At 39.0% G+C, this 18,784-nt stretch overlaps 1 protein-coding gene across 6 annotated transcripts in view; it reads left to right on the top strand.

The window, feature by feature from the left end:
* The window catches only part of LOC126397921 (disco-interacting protein 2 homolog C-like), a 104,258-nt gene that overhangs the window by 59,788 nt on the left and 25,686 nt on the right, over positions 1-18,784 (top strand). For all 6 annotated transcript variants that reach the window (XR_007570723.1, XM_050057005.1, XM_050057004.1 and 3 more), the window contains 12 exons: positions 519-628; positions 2,014-2,116; positions 2,244-2,308; positions 3,224-3,317; positions 3,445-3,564; positions 5,799-5,913; positions 7,737-7,876; positions 12,642-12,778; positions 13,805-14,013; positions 15,189-15,303; positions 17,010-17,211; positions 17,344-17,444. Coding sequence is in view for 5 of the 6 variants with exons in the window: in XM_050057005.1 (XP_049912962.1) it covers positions 519-628; positions 2,014-2,116; positions 2,244-2,308; positions 3,224-3,317; positions 3,445-3,564; positions 5,799-5,913; positions 7,737-7,876; positions 12,642-12,778; positions 13,805-14,013; positions 15,189-15,303; positions 17,010-17,211; positions 17,344-17,444 (1,511 nt within the window). In the remaining variant the exon portion in view is untranslated. The remainder of the gene's footprint in view (positions 1-518; positions 629-2,013; positions 2,117-2,243; positions 2,309-3,223; positions 3,318-3,444; positions 3,565-5,798; positions 5,914-7,736; positions 7,877-12,641; positions 12,779-13,804; positions 14,014-15,188; positions 15,304-17,009; positions 17,212-17,343; positions 17,445-18,784) is intronic.

The raw sequence follows: 18,784 nt of genomic DNA, 5'->3' as shown, positions 1-18,784 counted from the left end.
GTGGCCGACTGGGCTCATATTTTAATAAAAGTTGATGCACATCATTTCCAATCATTGGGCCAAGTTTCAGGTTTCTGGCTCATTCCAGCTCACGGGAATTTGAGCTCAAGCGGCAGACAACAAAAAAAAAAAAAAATACTAATAAACCGGTACAATCTTAGTTAGAACCCTAATAACAATAATAATAATAATAATAATAATAATAAACCGGTACAATCTTAGAAGGGTTCTACCCCTTCGGGGTTAGAACCCTAACAAGCACCTTAAATTTGTATGTAGTTACAGTAATTAAGTAAATTTAACTCCCAGGATAAAGCCTGAGATGAATGTGATAAGGGAAAAATCAAAGAATCAATTTTTTTTTGTTATAGTTTCCTCTTTTTTCTTGTCATTTTAGGTGAAATTTGAAACACCCGAGTTTTTTTTTTTTTTTTTTTTTTTTTTGTGGTTTGATTATTCATATATATAAACTTTTCCTGACACAACACCTCACTCTGTCTCTCTCTCTGTCCCTGCAGGTTGGCCCAAGTTGTTGTGGTTTGTAACAGAGTCGAAGCACCTGTCCAAGCCTCCGAGAGACTGGTTCCCTCACATCAAAGATGCAAACAATGACACTGCATACATAGAGGTGAGCTAACAGGCTCAGCTGGCACACACACACACACACACAATGATAAAGTGTCTCCTTTATTGTGGACACATCAACAGAAGCTAGGATCTCTGTTGGTTTGAACTGACATTCTTCTGGTCACCTCACCAACCGATGACGTCGGTGCTGCGTCGGCTGGAGACTTTATAACTAATGTGGCGGAAAAAAAAGTTTTAAAAAAGTGAAATACCATCATTTTGATAGAGTATTTAATTAACCCTGGTGGTAAATTTACTGCTGCTAAAAGAAAAAAAGACAACGATAAAAAGCAAATAATATGCAGTACTTAACAAATTTAATTAACTGTTTAATTTAAGTTGCTGGATTAATTGTCTCATCTGTTATCTTCACCTTGTATAATCAACCGAATATTTTTTGCCTGGTTTCAAATCATCCAATCAGGTTTATCTCACCTTATTTTAATTTTTCTCTTTTTTATTATTGTCAACAGAATATCTTAGAGTTTTGTTGGACTGTTGGACGGACAACATGAAACACTTGAAAATGCATTCTTGGGCATTTTTCACCTTTTTTTTAAATTCTATACAGTAAGAATTGTACCAAAGTAAATGAGTTGATCATAAAAGTGATAAACAGAGTAAACAAAGCCTTGGTATACACTACTTTCCCTGATTTTGTCATAATGTCCCAAAATCCAAGTGTTTTCTTCCAGCTCACTGTTCATAATCATGAAATATTCAAAAGAAAATTTAATTTAATTAAATTATCTGGTAATTCATCTGCCGTTCAAGTGATTTTTTAAGCAAATATGCTTAAATTTTTCCAGCTCCAGTCACTCAAATGTCAGCATTTGCTGCTTTTTCCTGTTTTATATCATTGTAAATTGCATTTTGGATAAAACAAGGCTTTTGATGATGTCATCAAGGACCAAACGATTAATGGAGAAAATTATCTGCTTAATATTTGATTATGATTAGTCATTAGTTGTGGTTTTGAAACCCAACATCCACAGATCAGTTTGTGTATTGTAATTTAGTGTTTAGTTGATCTTAGTTTTGCACAGTTATATGTACATTTTGAACTGTTGTTTGTAACTGTTTCTTGTCTATATTTTTGTCATGTGGCTGTGCAGTATTTGATTTTAATTTTTTTTTTCGTACACTAAAACAAGAAAGCTAATTTCTCATGTGACAACCTGTTTTGACCCGATCTTATCTTAGTGTAGTTAAATTGAGAATATTTTAATGGGCCACTTTTTATATCCACGCCTTAATAACTTGCAGACATTTTAAAATGAACCAGTGCCCTCTCACAATATATTTTAAGAAGAGGAAAGGTACCAAAAGGTTGATGGAACTTCCTCTCCTGTGATGTGACTGATCAGTCTGTTGTTTCTCTCTCAGTATAAAACCTGTAAGGACGGCAGCGTGCTGGGAGTCACAGTGACGAGGATTGCTCTGCTCACACACTGCCAGGCTCTCACCCAGTCCTGCAGCTACACCGAGGGTATGCACACACACGCGCGTGCGCGCGCACACACACACACACACACACACACACACACACACACACGGTTTAGCTTCCAGGTCATATTTTGTAATGTAACCCTTTTCCTCTCCCCCTCTGTCTGTAGCGGAGACCATAGTGAACGTTCTGGACTTTAAGAAAGATGTGGGCCTGTGGCACGGCATCCTGACGGTAAGACCTGTCCGCCAGAGGTCAGCGGTCAGAGAGCAAGACCATCTTTTCCTGTTTGCTTTTTACTCATGTCAGGGATATAAGCAATGACGGCAGGTTAACAATCTTTGCTGAGAAAATCATAAGATAAGTGCAAATGTAAAACCTAGCTTTGCAGCCAATATTTGAAACACAGTCACACTTTTACAGATCAAATCCTTTTTAAAAAATATTTTATGGAAATATCTAAAGCTTCAGAGATTAAACAATTAATCGCCAACTAGTTTAATAATAGATTAATGGTTTTAATTTTTAGTAATTTTCTTAAGAATAAAAAAAGTCAAATTATTTCTTTATTCCTTTATAACAATAACCTGAATATATTTGACATTTGAGGGCGTCATCTTGAGTCTAGGAAACACTGATTGACATTTTTCACCTTTTTCTGACATTTCATAGACCAAACAACAAATCGATTAATCGTGAATATAATTGACACATTAAAGAGGAAATTCTAATTTTTTGAAGGGGGCTGTATGAGATACTTATCTATAGGCAGTATATTACATACAGTAGATGTCAGTCAGCAGGCCCCCAGTTTGGATAAGCAGATGGGAGTACACTCAGAAGCTAAGTAACGTACTGCTGTGCATGCGGGGGCAGCAAAAAAAACTATTTTAGCCACCTCAAATCAATATCAGTTTAAGTGTACACTATATTGAGAGTATTTTCATTGCTTTACCTTTCCATCAGACATCTGTCTTATTGTGTGACTTTGGTGAATCTAAGTAATCTAAGAGATAATAATAGACACAAACAGGATCAGAAACATGTTCAATTTAAATTACAGGATGGATCATTTCATGAGTTTAAAGTAAAAGAATGGTGAAAAACCCTTTGTATGTGAACATGGCATTATGTGTGTCTGTCGTGCAGAGCGTGATGAACATGATGCACGTGATCAGCGTGCCCTACTCGCTGATGAAGGTCAACCCTCTGTCATGGATCCAGAAAGTCTGTCAGTACAAAGGTCAGACACATACTCAAACTGCCACTCAGCTCAGTCAATTCACTCCATTCACCTGTCTGTCAAACAGTCTGGGAAATAGATTAAATGCTAATTTTCTCTCTGTCTGTCTCCGTGTGTGTGTGTGCAGCCAAGGTAGCGTGTGTGAAGTCCAGAGACATGCACTGGGCTCTGGTGGCCCACAAAGACCAGAAGGACATCAACCTGAGCTCGCTGCGCATGCTGCTGGTGGCCGACGGATCAAACCCATGTAAGGTCACACCCAGCCTCCACAGCGGAGCTCTTTCACTAACGTGGGGAGTTGAGAGAGGCGTGTTTGAGATAGAGAATGTCAGAGAAATGGATAAACTCTCTTGGGAAGTCGGGAAACTGGGTCACTTTACAGGAATAGAGCAGGATGTGTCCGTCGCTGCACATTTGGTACAATAAATGAATTTCTGCCCGACTAACGAGACTAAATTATAACAGTAAGAAACTAGGAAACTGTATTATTTTCCAGTTCAGAACCATCAGTTTGTAATGTTTTAGCCCTTTAACTACAAATTGCATATTGTTTTCATCACAGCTGACCACAATAAGTTTGTTTTCAATGTTTTAGGCTTCTGTAAGTTTCAGTTAAATTCAGTATCAGCTTGCAGAGACTTGAATTGTGAAGTGTATTCTGTAACAAATGATATTATTGTCATGTGATGATGCAGCTGTGAGCAGTTTTGAAACCTTCCCTCTTTGGTACCTTGAAATGCACTGCAACATCAGCGTCACGGGCTAAACTGCCTAGTTTTAAATTGAAGAAACCATTTTTAAAAATGTTTTAACCTGCATGTAACCAGCATGAGTGTCCTGGTCGAGGCGGCTGCAGTAACAGTAAGTTACAAACAAAGAACTGTATGTCAGATAGCACAAGATATGCCACTAAATCAGAATGAAACAGAAATATACAGAGGTGTAATGCATTCACTTGAAAAAAAGAAAACATTCTGTCCTGTTTTTCTGAATGAACGAGTTTATTCATTTAGAATTATGAGAAAAGTTTTCATGAAAAAAATACTGTTCTTGTTTTTCTGAATTAATGAGATTATTACAAACAGGGTAAATACTTTTTCTCAAGTGGATGCATTACACTTCTGTAGAAATTACACATTTCCCCTTAAATAACTTTTCGAGGCTCAAAGAGGCAAAACTGTAGCCTGGGATCCAGAGGAATCTGTCAGTTGATGTTTTGCTCTCTCAGACAGATGCATCTGGCCCCCCTCCCGTTCAGACAGATTTCCAGCCGACCCTCGTCTGGCCAATCACTTCCATTTATCTAATACGGGGCTGTTTTCCAGACGATGACTAACTACTTGCTGAGCCTTCGCGCTTTACACAAAATATGTGATGACTTCATTTTTGGCTTGTGCGACCTTGTGCCAGGGACACTATTGCACACACAAACCTAGCTTAGTGAAGAGAAGTGCCACTGAGGAAATTTAAGAAACAACCAAGATGGCTGCAGCTGACGTGGAACTTTCTGTCAAAGTTCTATTTTCAAATTCAGATGGTAAAAACAGCAACAGTTGTTCAAAGACATATTGATGCCATACATCACGGCTCATCTCTGCATGCTGTAGTCTCTTTACATTTGTTCATTGCTCAGCGCTACGTCATGTTGTGTTGCTCTGATTGGCTGTAGGCCTATCCAAATACACCCCTTGGAAATCAAAAATGAACTGAGGTTTAAGACTGAGGACCTTTGCACGAGACTTGTATTACCTGGGGACCTCTAAACATTTGTAACAATTGTGGAGATTGTTTGTGATGTTAATCATTGTCAAGTAAAAAATCCACCATAAATTACCTACCTGGTTTTGCCAAACACAGAGGTCATGTGATAATATTAGTCCTGTGCTAATCGACATCTCTGTGATTTAGGGTTGTATTTAGGTCTCCTGTTTTCTCTGCGCCTCATTTCTGTCTCTTTCCCAGTCGAGAAGCACGGAGGCTGTGTTGGTGATTATAAAAAGTGTTTTGACAGCATTCTGGGTGCAGCAGGCTCATCTTGCTACACAGCATCAAGACGCGGGGATAATGGGATGGGTGACATGTGACATGTGTCTTAGTTTATTAACCAACATTTAAACTAACATCAGTGTGTAGCAGTGCTGTCATTATCTTTGGTCACATTCATGATTTGGTCTGGCGATGCTTAATGCTTCTTACACCTCTGCCAAAAAGTTGTTGTTGGTTTTTTTTTAATGGTCTCTGCTCATGGCATAACCTTTAGCATAAAAATAGCACCAGATTTATACAGCCCTGAGTAGTTAAGTTATTTAGGATAAAACATCAGTACAAAATGATCATTTGAGTGTTTTTTATATCATTTAGGGAGCTTTTTAGAACCTCACCTGATGGCTGTTTGATTTCTTGTTTCATGTCAGGAGTAAAATTGGTCCAAAACCTGAACTGAAACACTTCTGACAATTTATGTCTGTCTCTGTCTGTTAGGGTCCATCTCCTCCTGCGACGCCTTCCTCAACGTCTTTCAGACTAAAGGGCTGAGAGCCGACGTCATTTGTCCTTGCGCCAGCTCGCCAGAGGCCTTGACAGTGGCCATCAGGAGGTACACACACACACACACACACACACACATGCTCGCAACCCTGCTTTACGTACACAGATTATGCAAACGTGCACACACACACACACACACACACACACACAGAAGCCCAAATATGCAAACAGCCCCATACACACACACATTCACCTATGCAAACACATCCACAGAGGATACACACTGTAAACACATAATCACGCATATACAAATTCACACAAAGTAGTCAAGTCCAGTTTATTTCCCTCTGCTACAAAGAGGACGTCACAGAAGGAGCCGGTCTGCACCTCCAATAACTAATCAGTCAATCACTCAATACGGACTGCTGCACAAAAAAGCAAACCACAAAGTCAAACTGGATTGAATCTCAAACTAGATTCACTGTTTTGTTTAAAGCAGCGAGAAAAATGGGCATTCCACTTGTCAAATCTTCAGATTCAGCAAAGACCAAATTATATTTAAAGGAATAGTTCACCCAAGAACATTAAAGAATTGTATACAGTACTCACTAGGAAAGAGTGAGTATACCATCATCCTGTATCAGTACTCGGAATTGGTGGAGTTTAAACTGGGGGTGGGTGTGACTTCAACTGGAAATGGGTGGGGCTTAACCAGAAGTTGTTGTTTTAAGCCTGAAATTAATTGCTTGGTCAGAAGTTGCTATATTTATTATGTGTGAACAAACTATTTACAGAGCAATTTCAGAATCGAGCTTCAGCTCATTTTTGATTTGAGTCCCCTACCTTACTTCACACTATTACTTTGCTTTCACACTACTCTTTGGTACAGGCCGTAAGGCTCCAAAATAACCATCTTCTTACTTGTGCTTGTAAGTGGTGAATTTACAGCTCCCTAATACAACACAGTCTCTGGCTTTTGTTTGATATATCTAGTGTTGGCTAAAAATGTTGTTGCACATTTCTGGTCCATCGTTAGCACCGTTAGCTCGTTTACTGAATACCAATGTCACACTGAACATACAGCTGAGCCCCATTCAAACTTTTAAAGTTTATATGAAAAACAAAAACAAGTGTCCAATATTCATATTAAATGGCCAAATCTGATTCAACTGACATAATTCGAAGTTGGGTACAGCGCCAATCTATTGCTAAACAATGCACTTCCCGATTATCGTCCTGTTAAAGAATTTGTTGTGCACATGTGTGGAAAAGAGAATAATCTGAAAATGTAGAAAGCCTCAGTCGAACTATGTTTGCACTGATATGCTTTAGTTGTTTAGGCACTTCGCTGTCCTTAACAGAATTCAATAGAAAACTTTTTCTGGGACCGTGGAGCCTTGAGAGTTAAGTACTATGAAATTTATACTGTTTTTGGGTAAATTATTCCTTCAAAAAAAGAGAAATGGTTGCAAAGTTTTGAATGCAAAAGCTGTTTGAAATGTGAGATTTATATGTTGGATGTCCACCATGTTAAATTTTTTTAATGTTCTGTTATTGTAACTATTGTCACTGATCAGCTGATGTTTAAAATATTAACAAAAATACACAGGTACATTTATACGGCATAATATGCAAGCGTACACACTAAATAACATACAGTAGGCTGCCTTGGTTGCTCGCTGGGCAGAGCGTGTACTATTAAGGATGAGTCCATATACCCCGGATGCCCGGGCCTTTTGCTGCATGTCATCCCCTGTCTCTCTCTCCACTGTCTGCTCCAGGCTCTCTGTCTCTCTGTCAAGAAATAAATAACATACAGTATGCTCAATCAAAAAACTGTGAAACATTGTACTTAAACCCCTGTGATATGGGTTAATGACAAAATGAACTGTGTGTGCATTTTGTGTCTGTGTGTGTGCATTTTGTGTTTAGGCCGGTGGAGGACAGCAGCCAGCCTCCGGGCCGAGGTGTCCTGTCCATGCAGGGTCTGACCTACGGGGTCGTCAGGGTAGACACAGAGGAACGCCTCTCGGTGCTCACAGTACAGGATGTTGGCACTGTCACACCAGGAGGTATGTCTGTGTGTCTTCGTGTGTGTATGGTTGAGGTCTAAGGGGGATGTAGAGTATTAAACGTTCAGCGTAGGGACACTCGGGCTGCTCTTCACATTATGTTAATGGTTGAGACCAATGACTGTATATAAAGGTGGACGATACATCTTCACTTCCTCCCACTGCACGGAATGAAGCCAAAATATCACACACACAAGCGCTGCCATCTTGGGCTTTTGGAGCCAGAGTCTGTGCAGTAGTTATCGAGAAGTGGAGCCACTGCATTGAGTGCTTGTCCTTGCACTGCTACGACCCATACGCGAGCAGCGCCATTGATTGCGTGTACACCGACTGACACATCAGTCATGATGTCATATGTCCTTTTTAAAGCATCAAATAACTCATTAAAACCAAATTTATCAAAAAAATAATGACTTGAACATACACCAGTTTTACATGGAGGGGGGCGGGGTTTATGACGTCTTCTGCAGCCAGCCACCAGGGGGTGTTCGAGATGTTTTGGCTTCACTTTTGGGGAGCTGTCATGTCATCCATCTTTGTAAACAGTCTGTGGCTGAGACAGGATGTTTATGGGTTACAGATCGGGTGGTTATCTTGAGCCTTAGAAATAAATAACGATTTTTTATTATAAATGAATCACAGCCAACTGAATTCAATCACAGTTTGTTTAAAAAAAAAAAGGTTTTCACTGACACATGTTGTCAGTTTGTCACTTGGAACCTTATAAAGTTGCAGGTTTGAAACTGTGATCATAATATTGGTCTGAATTTTTATGTAGATCAATAAAAAGACAATGAAATATGTTATTAAACCTTAAAACACAACTGAAATGTGTCAATAACAACTTAAAATTGGCTTCTATGGAAACCAAAATGTCTTGTCAGATTAGTAATCATGTTTATTTGTTCTGTGATCTGATAGCTCCAAATTTAAATCTAAATTTTGTTAACTTTATTCAGACAAAAAAACATGTTTGCCTACAAATTAGGATTATTAATACATGTAAGGTTGCTGTAAATTAAAGCTGTAGCGCATGACCACCTGTACTCTGTTCTTCTGCAGACTTGAACTGTCGGCCTTGTGTTGTCATGCACTGAATGGCAAAAAATCCATTAAGTCCATTAAATCGTAAAATTAGTTTTAAGGGTGTGTAAATGTGCCGCCTATCCTTTTCATCAATGTTAAATTTTTTGGGAACGTTCTCTCTCCTCATGACTGAGCAAGTTAAGTGGGTTCAGCGTTCAGTTTTCAAGGGCTTCATATGCCTGAAAAAAACACACACACACAAAGACAGAATAGTTTTCAATATGGCTGCAATCCATTTTCATCAGCTGAGTTTGGTCTGTGGGGATAAAGTCACACAGATAGTTTAACAAGGTAATACGGAACATAAAAAAGCTTTTAGGACGTAATACATCATCTGCTCAGGTCATAATGAAGAATCCACAGACACCAGTGACTTTATTACATGACTGAAAAGTTGTTGACTGAATTAAACCTGTTTTAATAGTGCACAAAACTGTTTACACTTAATGAGGGCTGCAACTAGTGGTTGTTTTCATTATCAGTGAGTCTGGAGATTACATCCCCGTGGTCTATAAAACAATCTGTCCAAAAGATACTCATTTTAGTGTAATAAGTAAAAGAAGACCAGTTCATATTTACAATGCAATCATTGCAGTGTGTAAATTAACTAGTAAGTACACAACAACATGGGCAAAGTATTCTTTCAGTGTACTACACATATCGAATCTGATTTTTAACAGGAGAAAGTGCTGCTACACACAGTCATTCCCTGGCTGAAAGTACACTGCTACATGTAGCTGCATGCTAACCTCAGGGAAATATGTAGTCTTGATTCCCGATTTTGCATCATATACCAGCTAAAACATGTCGAGTTGTGTGAAGAAGCTTTTATTGGTGATTTTTAATGGGAGAAAGTGCCACTATAGACAGTCATTTCCCAGCTGGAAGCACACTGAAATATGTAGCTACATTGTAACATCAGGGAAACGTGTGACTGTTGCTGATGTTATTAATTTCTCCCCCATTTTGGATCATGACATCCTGGAACATGTCAGTTGTGTTTAAAGCATGTTATTGGTGATTTTTAACAAGAGAAAGTGCTGCTATACACACAGTCACTCCCCGGCTGCAAGTACACTGTTAAATGTAGCTACATTCTGTGGTCAGGGAAACATTGGGTGCATCCGAAAATATAATCTGACGCTCTGCACTAAAATGAGGGTGCTGTTGTTGAAAGAAACTGTTTTATTTCTATATGAATTAGGAAATGGTTAAGTTAATCACACATTGACTCCACTCAGCACTCTGCTGCTCTGTCTCCCCAGACAGAGTGCCCAGATTACACTCTACGGTACATTCCAACAGCTCTCCGAATTTCTGAACAATCCAGTTTGTACCGCAGTGCGCTGCAGCACTTGCAGTGAGCATTTCCGAGCGCATCCATGTAATCTTGGTTGCAGATATTGTACATTTTTCCCTGACTTTGAATTCTATTGCTGCGGAAACATTTCTGGTTGTGTTTAGAAGCTTTTATTGGTCAGTCATTCCCTGGCTGCAAGTATGCTGCTACATGTAGCTATATGCTAACATCAGGGAAACATGAAAACTCGGTTGCTGTTTTTGTTAATTTCTCCCTGATTTCAGATCATGTTCCTACTTGAACACTTCTGGTTGTGTTTAGATCTTTTATCTGTGATTTTTCACAGTAGAATTTGCAGCTATTTAGACATCTTAAAAAGACAGGCACTAAAGGAGAGCATTTCAGAGAGGGATGAATACAGGTCTTCCAGCACAGAACGGATGAGGAAAATAAAGTGCTTTTTGACCATTAAAGCATGTTAATATGTTCGAGTAGAAACCCAAAATACAAATATGAACCTGCAAATGAGCAGAATAGCTTCCCTTTAAAGTGGTGTATTAATACAAAGAATGCTGATTTAAATTAGTAATAACAAATATTAATTCCAGGACTCCTGTTAGCTGCTGCCCCAAATCCTATCTTAAATATCCAAAATATTTTATATTAGCTAATGTTCTTCTCATGAATACATAGCAGTATACAGTATCAACCTAATTATTTCATCATGGTACTTAACCGTTTGTAACAAGTGCTATAACCCTTTTTGTATTTGCTCTTTGTTTATTTTACAGCCTTAATTTGTAAAAATGTGTAAAAATACAGATGAATACACTGGAAATCGAACACTCTAAAATAAAATGTATTTTTTTTCTGTGAGACTCCTGTACATGTTTATCTAGTGGTGCAATGAGTAAGTTTATGAATGTAAATGGAATCTGCACATGCACAAGTGAAGGTCTGTCTCTTATAATCCATAAAGAAGGCAGTAATCTGCAGAAGGGAACGTGTAAACCCTACTGATCAAACACACAGGCTGCCACAGCTAATCAAACATCACTGAGCTCTCACTGTAAACTCACACCACCCTGTGTTCACCACGGCAACTACACCTGCTTAAGTAATCTGTTAGCTTCACTGAGCTCTGCTGGACCCTCAGTCATGAGCTTGTTCAGACGGTTTTCTCTCATTGTCACATATACTCAGTAGTGCAGTAAGTACTCAGATCTTTTACTTTAGTAAAAGTAGCAATACTACAATGCAGAAAAACCAAGTTACAAGTAAAAGTCCTGCATTCAGACTCTTACTTAAGTACGAAAGTATCAGCATCAAAATATACTTACAGTACCAAAATTAAAAGTACTAATTATGCAGAATGGCCCATATCAGATTCACATCCATTATATTGTCGGATTATACAGATGCAATAATGTGTTCATTACTTGAATGTGTAGGTAAAGGTGAAGCTCATTTTAATGACTTTATATGTATTTACTCCCCCCAGAAATCAGTACAGTTTTATCATATCTATAAGATTACGTTATAATTTATTCATTGATTATATTTTGTATAAAAAATCTGAATCTGAAAAGTAACTAAAGTTATCAAATAAATATAGTGGAGCAAACGGTACAACATTTATCTCTGAGATCTAGTGGAGTAGAAGTGTACTCCAAAGCGGAAATACTCAAGTAAAGTACATCAAAATTGTACTTAAGAACAGTACTTGAGTAAACGTACTAAGTTACTTTCCACCACTGCATACACTATATTGAGGAGGACCTAATTTTAACTACCATATGTAATATATGTTCAACTCTACGCATGTCTGATTTTCTGTGTAAAATTGTTATTCTATAAAGTAACTAAAGCCGTCAGGTAAGTGTAGTGAAGTAAGAAGTACAATATTTCCCTCTGAGATGTAGTGGAGTAGAAGTGTAAAGATACATCAAATGGCAATACATCATCAAAATTCTATTTAAGTGCTGCACTCGAGAAAAATGTACTTTCCACCACTGGGCCATTCTGTGTTATGGGACATTAAAATCTCATCTTGATAATGTATGATTAAGAACATAGTGGCACCAGCTCCTGTTGTTTAGATATTCTTTTTAACCCAGTTCCTCCTGTAACCTGGTTTTGGGTTGACGCAGAGAGAAAGTAGACGTCATAACTGAGAGCAACCTACTTTAGGTTATTTATTCCCATAAACAGGTGCATTTCTGAGTGGACTCTGGTGGGATCATCATTTGTTTTCTCTGTGTGAAAAATAACTTTGTAAAAATAGGAATTTATTCATGGAAACAGAAGGAATTTCAAAGGTGTTAACCCTGTGTTCCCTCTCTCTGTGTCTGTCTTTCTGTGTGTCTCTCACCCCCGCAGGCCTGGTGTGTGTGGTGAAACCAGAGGGCGTCCCTCAGCTCTGTCAGACGGATGAGATCGGTGAGTTCTGCGTCTGCTCCATCGCTACCGGCACCTCCTACTACGGCCTCACGGGCATGACCAAGAACACCTTTGAGGTGAGGTGGCCCACAGTGTGTTTATATGTGGGTGTGTATGTGGTGCACAGACCACAGCACAAACCCAAACAGTGCATATTTTTGGCTGTGATCGTTTTTCTGACACTGCATGACACTTCTTCTGTGTTTGTAGTCTTTGAGGTAAGAGATAAACACAGTATCTGCTCCACATTCTTCCTCAGTCTGTAAATTAGAGCTGCAACTAAATGTTATTTTCATTAGCTGAGTATCTGCTGATTATTGTCTTGACTGAGTTATTGTTAGGTCTGTAAAATGTCAGAAAACCTCCACCTTAAGTTCCGAGAGTCTGAGGAAGGGTAGCATCAATATACCGGTTTCAAGGTATACCATGACATATAAGTTGACAGTTATCATACCGTGTACATTTAGTTATTTACAGTATTGAAAAAAATTGGACAGACAATCTCTCCCTTAGCTAAGTTATCTTCAAAGGGGAGACTTTTTACACATACCTTTTTCTGTGTTTTCCCTCGTCATGTAGCACCAAGTTTTCTCCTACTGTAAAGACAGCACTGTAATTTGGCAAGATGAAAGCTAATTGTTCATCTCCTTTTCACTCTAAAATCCTGATAAATTGACTTTTTCTGGTGTATATTTTGTGTTGTTTTTCAGGACAATCATATTAATATATTATGTTTTTCTCTTGATTAACTGAAGGTCACTTGTTTAAAGAAAAAAAACTAAAAAATTAAATGTAAAATGGGTGTTTTGCTTTTCTGTTTGAAGGTCAGAGAAACATTTGTCTGGATTTGTGATATTAGTCATTGTCATGTGTCTGTAATGTCATTAATGTTACTGTTGTAGTTAAACAAAATGGACCTCTGCAGTAGCTGCTCCGCAGTAACATCCACTTTATTAAGACCAGCAGCAGTGTGACATTATCAGTATAAAGTCCAAAGTTAAAAATATCTGTCGTATCTGATTTTAGCTCCATCATGCAGCTCTCTTATCGCTGGCCTGTTGCCATGGCGACCCTGTAGCTGAAACGCCTGTGTGTGTTTGCAGGTTTACCCGGTGAGCTCCAGCGGGGGTTTGGTCAGCGAGTACGCCTTCGTGCGGACCGGCCTGCTGGGCTTCATCGGCCCCGGTGGCCTCGTCTTTATCACAGGCAAGATGGACGGGCTCATCATGGTGAGCGGGCGAAGGCATAACGCAGATGACATCGTTGCCACAGCGCTGGCGGTGGAGCCAATGAAATTTGTCTACAGGGGCAGGTGCGGAGAAACGTGTGGGCCAGAACACTCAGGGGAGCGTTTAGAAGTCACATCTAAAGTCAGATGAGCAGTTTTTAAAAAATCCCACCAACAGAAGTTGAAAATCAGCCAGATGTCCAACACCGGCACAGTCACTGTCACCCTGATAAATGAGGCGTACCCTCGCACATAATAAATCTAATAAAGTAGAGCAATAGTGGATGAATCCAGAAACAGTAATAGAGTGAAGTTTAATTGTGTCCATGGCCACTGAGGAGGAAATTCATCTTTTACCTGACAGGCTCCGGTGACGTTTCCCAGAGCTATTTAAGGTGCACGCTTCTGGAGAAACCAAGTTCACAAAGGAACGATCCCTTTGTTCAAACATATCCAGACGAAACTGATTGTTTTATTTAAAGATGCTCAGTCTACAGTGTAACTGTAATATATAAGATACATAAACATCTCTGTTTGTACATGAGAAAATAGATTTAAAAGACAGGAAAAATACACACACACTGTGTGCGTAAGGATGCACACAAATGTTCATTCTTAAGTGTTTGGAAAGGCTTCTTCCTGAAGAGCTAATGTTCTTCAGAGCCATTTGCTTCTCAATAACCCATTTTTGAAGAAATAGTTTTATATATATATTTAAAAAAATATGAAAAAATGTTTTTTAGATACATAAATAGAATTAATGCATACTACAGGTTTGATTCACAATTAAAATGTAAAGCCAGTTGGAGAAAGTTGTTCAGGGCTGTCTGTGCTGTCGTCTCTAGTTTCTATTCTTTCTTTGTTTACATCTTTATGTTTTATTACTCCCCCCGCTGGAGTGCCGTCTGTTTGCCAACAATACGCTCTGATAAAATCAGCCGAGTGTTTGTAGTGGAATTGTTTGGTGTCCTTCCTTTCTTTTCCGCACATACTCTTTTGTTTTGTTTTTTTTTGCATTTGGAGTAGGTGGACCAGACAGTGACTCTGATTCATCACAAGAGACGTAAAAACCTAAAACCTTAGATCTATTACAAACAATCAGACTAGTTTGATAATACAATAAAAGAATAAGTAACACTGAAATTCTCCACTGAGACCCAGAAAGATGAAATTATGTCAGGGTGTAGAGCTAATTAATTTCATGGTGATCCAGGTGTCTTTGCAGGTTTGACTGATGTTCTTTCTCTTCGTCCCTGCAGGATAGCGGTGTTCTCTGTAACAGTGCTGAGGGACGAGAGGATCGTGGTGGTGGCTGAGCAGAGGCCCGACTCCACCGAGGAGGATAGCTTCCAGTGGATGAGCCGCGTGCTGCAGGTAGATCACCTGCTCACCTGTCGTGTTTCTGTTATTGTGTCCGTCACCTGTCCTTTTAAAATGTGCAGATTTACCCAGATTCACTACTTGTGTTACTTCTTTTCCAGCAGGATTTAAAAAACTGACTGTTAAAAGGAAAAGCAAACTCTCTTCTAACCAAAAGGTTTCCATAGTAACAATCAGGCATTAGAAATCACAACCTAAAACCTATTTCAAAATGTTTCTCTGTTTGATTTGAAGTATAATTTCAGGCACTGTTTATAAAATATTATAAGAACTGAAACGTGAAATTAACTGTCAGAATGTAAGACTGATTATGATCATAAACCTGATAAATCCTAAAAATGAATCAGCGCCCGATGACTGACATTGTCACATTATATACTTAAAATAAAGTTACGTAGGTTAGGTTAAAAGAAACGTGGTTCGACGTCGTCACGTAATGTACTTAACATAAAGTTACATAGGTTGGGTTTTGGCCTTTAAAATAACCCAAAGATCACTTTGTTTCACGTGGTTCTGAACACCGGATTATTTCACCGGAAAAACTTTCTGTGCAGAGTTTGCATGTTCTTTCTGTGTTAGCATGGGTTTTTCTCCATGTACTCCGGCTTCCTCCCACAGTCCAAAGACATGCAGGTTAATTGGTGACTCTAAATTGGACCTAGGTGTGAATGTGAGTGTGAATGGTTGTCTGTCTCTATGTGTCAGCCCTGTGATAGTCTGGCGACCTGTCCAGGGTGTACCCTGCCTCTCGCCCAATGTCAGCTGGGTTAGGCTCCAGCCACCCTGCAACCCCTAACCAGACAAGCGGTTACGGACGATGAATGAATGAATCTACAAATTACTGGCTCATGATCACATAGGTGATAAGAATTCTGGTGCATAATTTCTCGTAGGTATACGTACAAACAGTGCCCAAGAACAGCATGAAAAATTACGCTCTGAAAATTACCGTAACAAAAGAAGTAACAATGCAGTTATATTGAACTAAATCAAGTTAGTTGCAACAAAGCCTTACAACAGGGTCATACAGACATTACAAAATGAAATTCAAGGAGAATTACTTATTCTGTTTTCAAGCAGTATTTTTTTATTTATTTTTTTTTCATTTTTCAGGACTTCATTCAAAGTGCTTAATTCATTTTCAAATTTAAATTTTGATTAAACAAAAAAAAATTACGTGATCAGTGTCTCTTTTACTTATCCCACATTTTGAAAAAAGAACAATCTTCAACCACCTAAAAGTAGCACAAGGAAATGATGCCAGCCGGAACCTTCAGTTTTCATCTGAGCTATTGTAGTGGTTAATTGCTGAACAAAGAGGAAAACCTATGTTTGCCAACATAGTTCTAAAGATGCAGCTAAGAATGGAGCAACGTGAAAATAAACTGTCAGGTGGGACATCTTCTGATCTGTGCTCCAGCTTGCCCTAATGCTCTTCATGGCTTGTTTTACATTTGTATGGCATAGGCGCTGTGCAAAAATGCTAAGGTGCTGCACCTAAGCTGTAGAATGACAGAATATCAGGCCTTTACTCTGCAATCCCCAAAAAACACTAAAACTTTAAATTGTAGTAACATTGTACTTAATTTGTTTGGATTATATTGACAATTACATTTTCAAACCACATTTTTCTTAAACCATTCCTCATCAGTGGACAATCCCACTGCCCTCTGACTCTGCTCCGCCTCTCTCTGTCTCAGGCCATTGACAGTATCCACGGGGTGGGTGTGTTCTGCCTGGCTCTGGTCCCAGCCAACACTCTGCCCAAGACTCCTCTGGGCGGTATCCACCTGTCTGAGATCAAGCAGCTGTACCTGGAAGGGGGGCTACACCCCTGCAACGTCCTCATGTGCCCCCACACCTGCGTCACCAACCTGCCCAAACCACGGCAGAAACAACCAGGTGTGTGTTTTTCCTGTAAGTGGTCTTGGTGTGTAGCTCATATCTGTACACACTTGTCAACGTGTGTGTGTGTGTGTGTGTGTGTGTGTGTGTGTGTGTGTGTGTGTGTGTGTATTCGTGTTTGTGCTGCAGAGATTGGACCTGCCTCTGTGATGGTGGGGAATCTGGTGTCAGGGAAGAGGATCGCTCAGGCCAGCGGCAGAGATTTGGGACAGACTGACGACAATGACCAGGTGAGACACACACACACACACACACACACACACACACACACACACACACACACACACACAAAAGCAGTGTTCATAAACTTTTTTATGCGCATTTTGTAGTTTCACATTTAAAAAGCTGTATGAAAACAGGTGGTAAATGAAATATATAAACGCAGTGGCTGAATAAATTCTGACATAGCAAACATTTAACCCACGTGACTGATCAGCTCTTTCCACTATCTGCATCTTCCCATATATTCCCATAGCAACATAATTTGTCTTTGTCTGTGGACAGCATGAAACTGGCCAATACTAGCTGGTGTGAAATAACAATTAGAACTTGCCCAGTTGAAACAAACTCCTTAAGACCTCTCTCCAGTATTCTCTTGTAGATGGGTTAGATGGCCTAGGTAACATATTTTGTTTTCAGTTTGCAATCTGTACTTCTTCATGGTGAGCCAACATTTCAGAACTTTGCTTAAAATTCACTTGACAGTTGAACAGAAACTCAGCTATTGACAATATATAAGTGTACGAACAGTGGTACTGTAATGATAGATAAAATGGCGGGTAATCCCTGCATATGAAAAACAAATATCACTCATCAGAGAAGTTAAAGATTCCCCCAAAATATCAAGGCTCACTGCTTTGTTGAAGTACAAGATTAAAAGCCTTTTTGTTATATCATGGCAGTAAGACTTGACCTGACAGGATCAGCTGATTAATCGATCTACAGAAAAATAAATAGCAACTATTCTGTTAATGTATTGTTTAAACTGTTTTTGACACGAGCGAACTTTCAAACATTCTCTGGTTCCAGCCTCTGAAATGTGAAAGATTTGCTGCTTTTCTCTGTTTCAGATAATTGTAATCAGAATACTTTTGGGTTTTGGACTGTTTTTCAAACAAAATAAGACATTTCAAGTCGTCAAGTGAACCCTGGGAACTTGTGATGGACATTTTTCACATTTTTATTTTTACATTTTATTGACCAAATGATTTGATTTGAAGCTCTAAACAAGGCTAACATGTCTCAACCAGACGTTGTGCTAGACTTTTTCGTCACCGGTCATTTTGACCGACAGGGTCATAAAAATCAGATCATAATCTATTTTTACTGGTCATTTAAATTTTCGCTTTTAAATGATAATAAAGATATTCAAAGACATTTATTTTTCATTTGTTCATTTTTAATAAATCCAACAAGCAAGTTATAAAGTGTGCATTAATAAGGACATGAACGAAAAGATGAACAGACATCCACACACCGCAGCACTTCAGTTCGGCATCTGGTCTATTTTTCATGCGAGCCGCGAGCGCTTCTGTCAAGCTGGATAGAGCGGATCGTACCAAACAGGAAG

Source organism: Epinephelus moara, chromosome 11 (assembly GCF_006386435.1).
Source record: "Epinephelus moara isolate mb chromosome 11, YSFRI_EMoa_1.0, whole genome shotgun sequence".
NCBI classification, from domain to species: domain Eukaryota; kingdom Metazoa; phylum Chordata; class Actinopteri; order Perciformes; family Serranidae; genus Epinephelus; species Epinephelus moara.
Note: the sequence above shows the minus strand (reverse complement) of the source record. Positions and strands in the feature narration are given on the sequence as shown.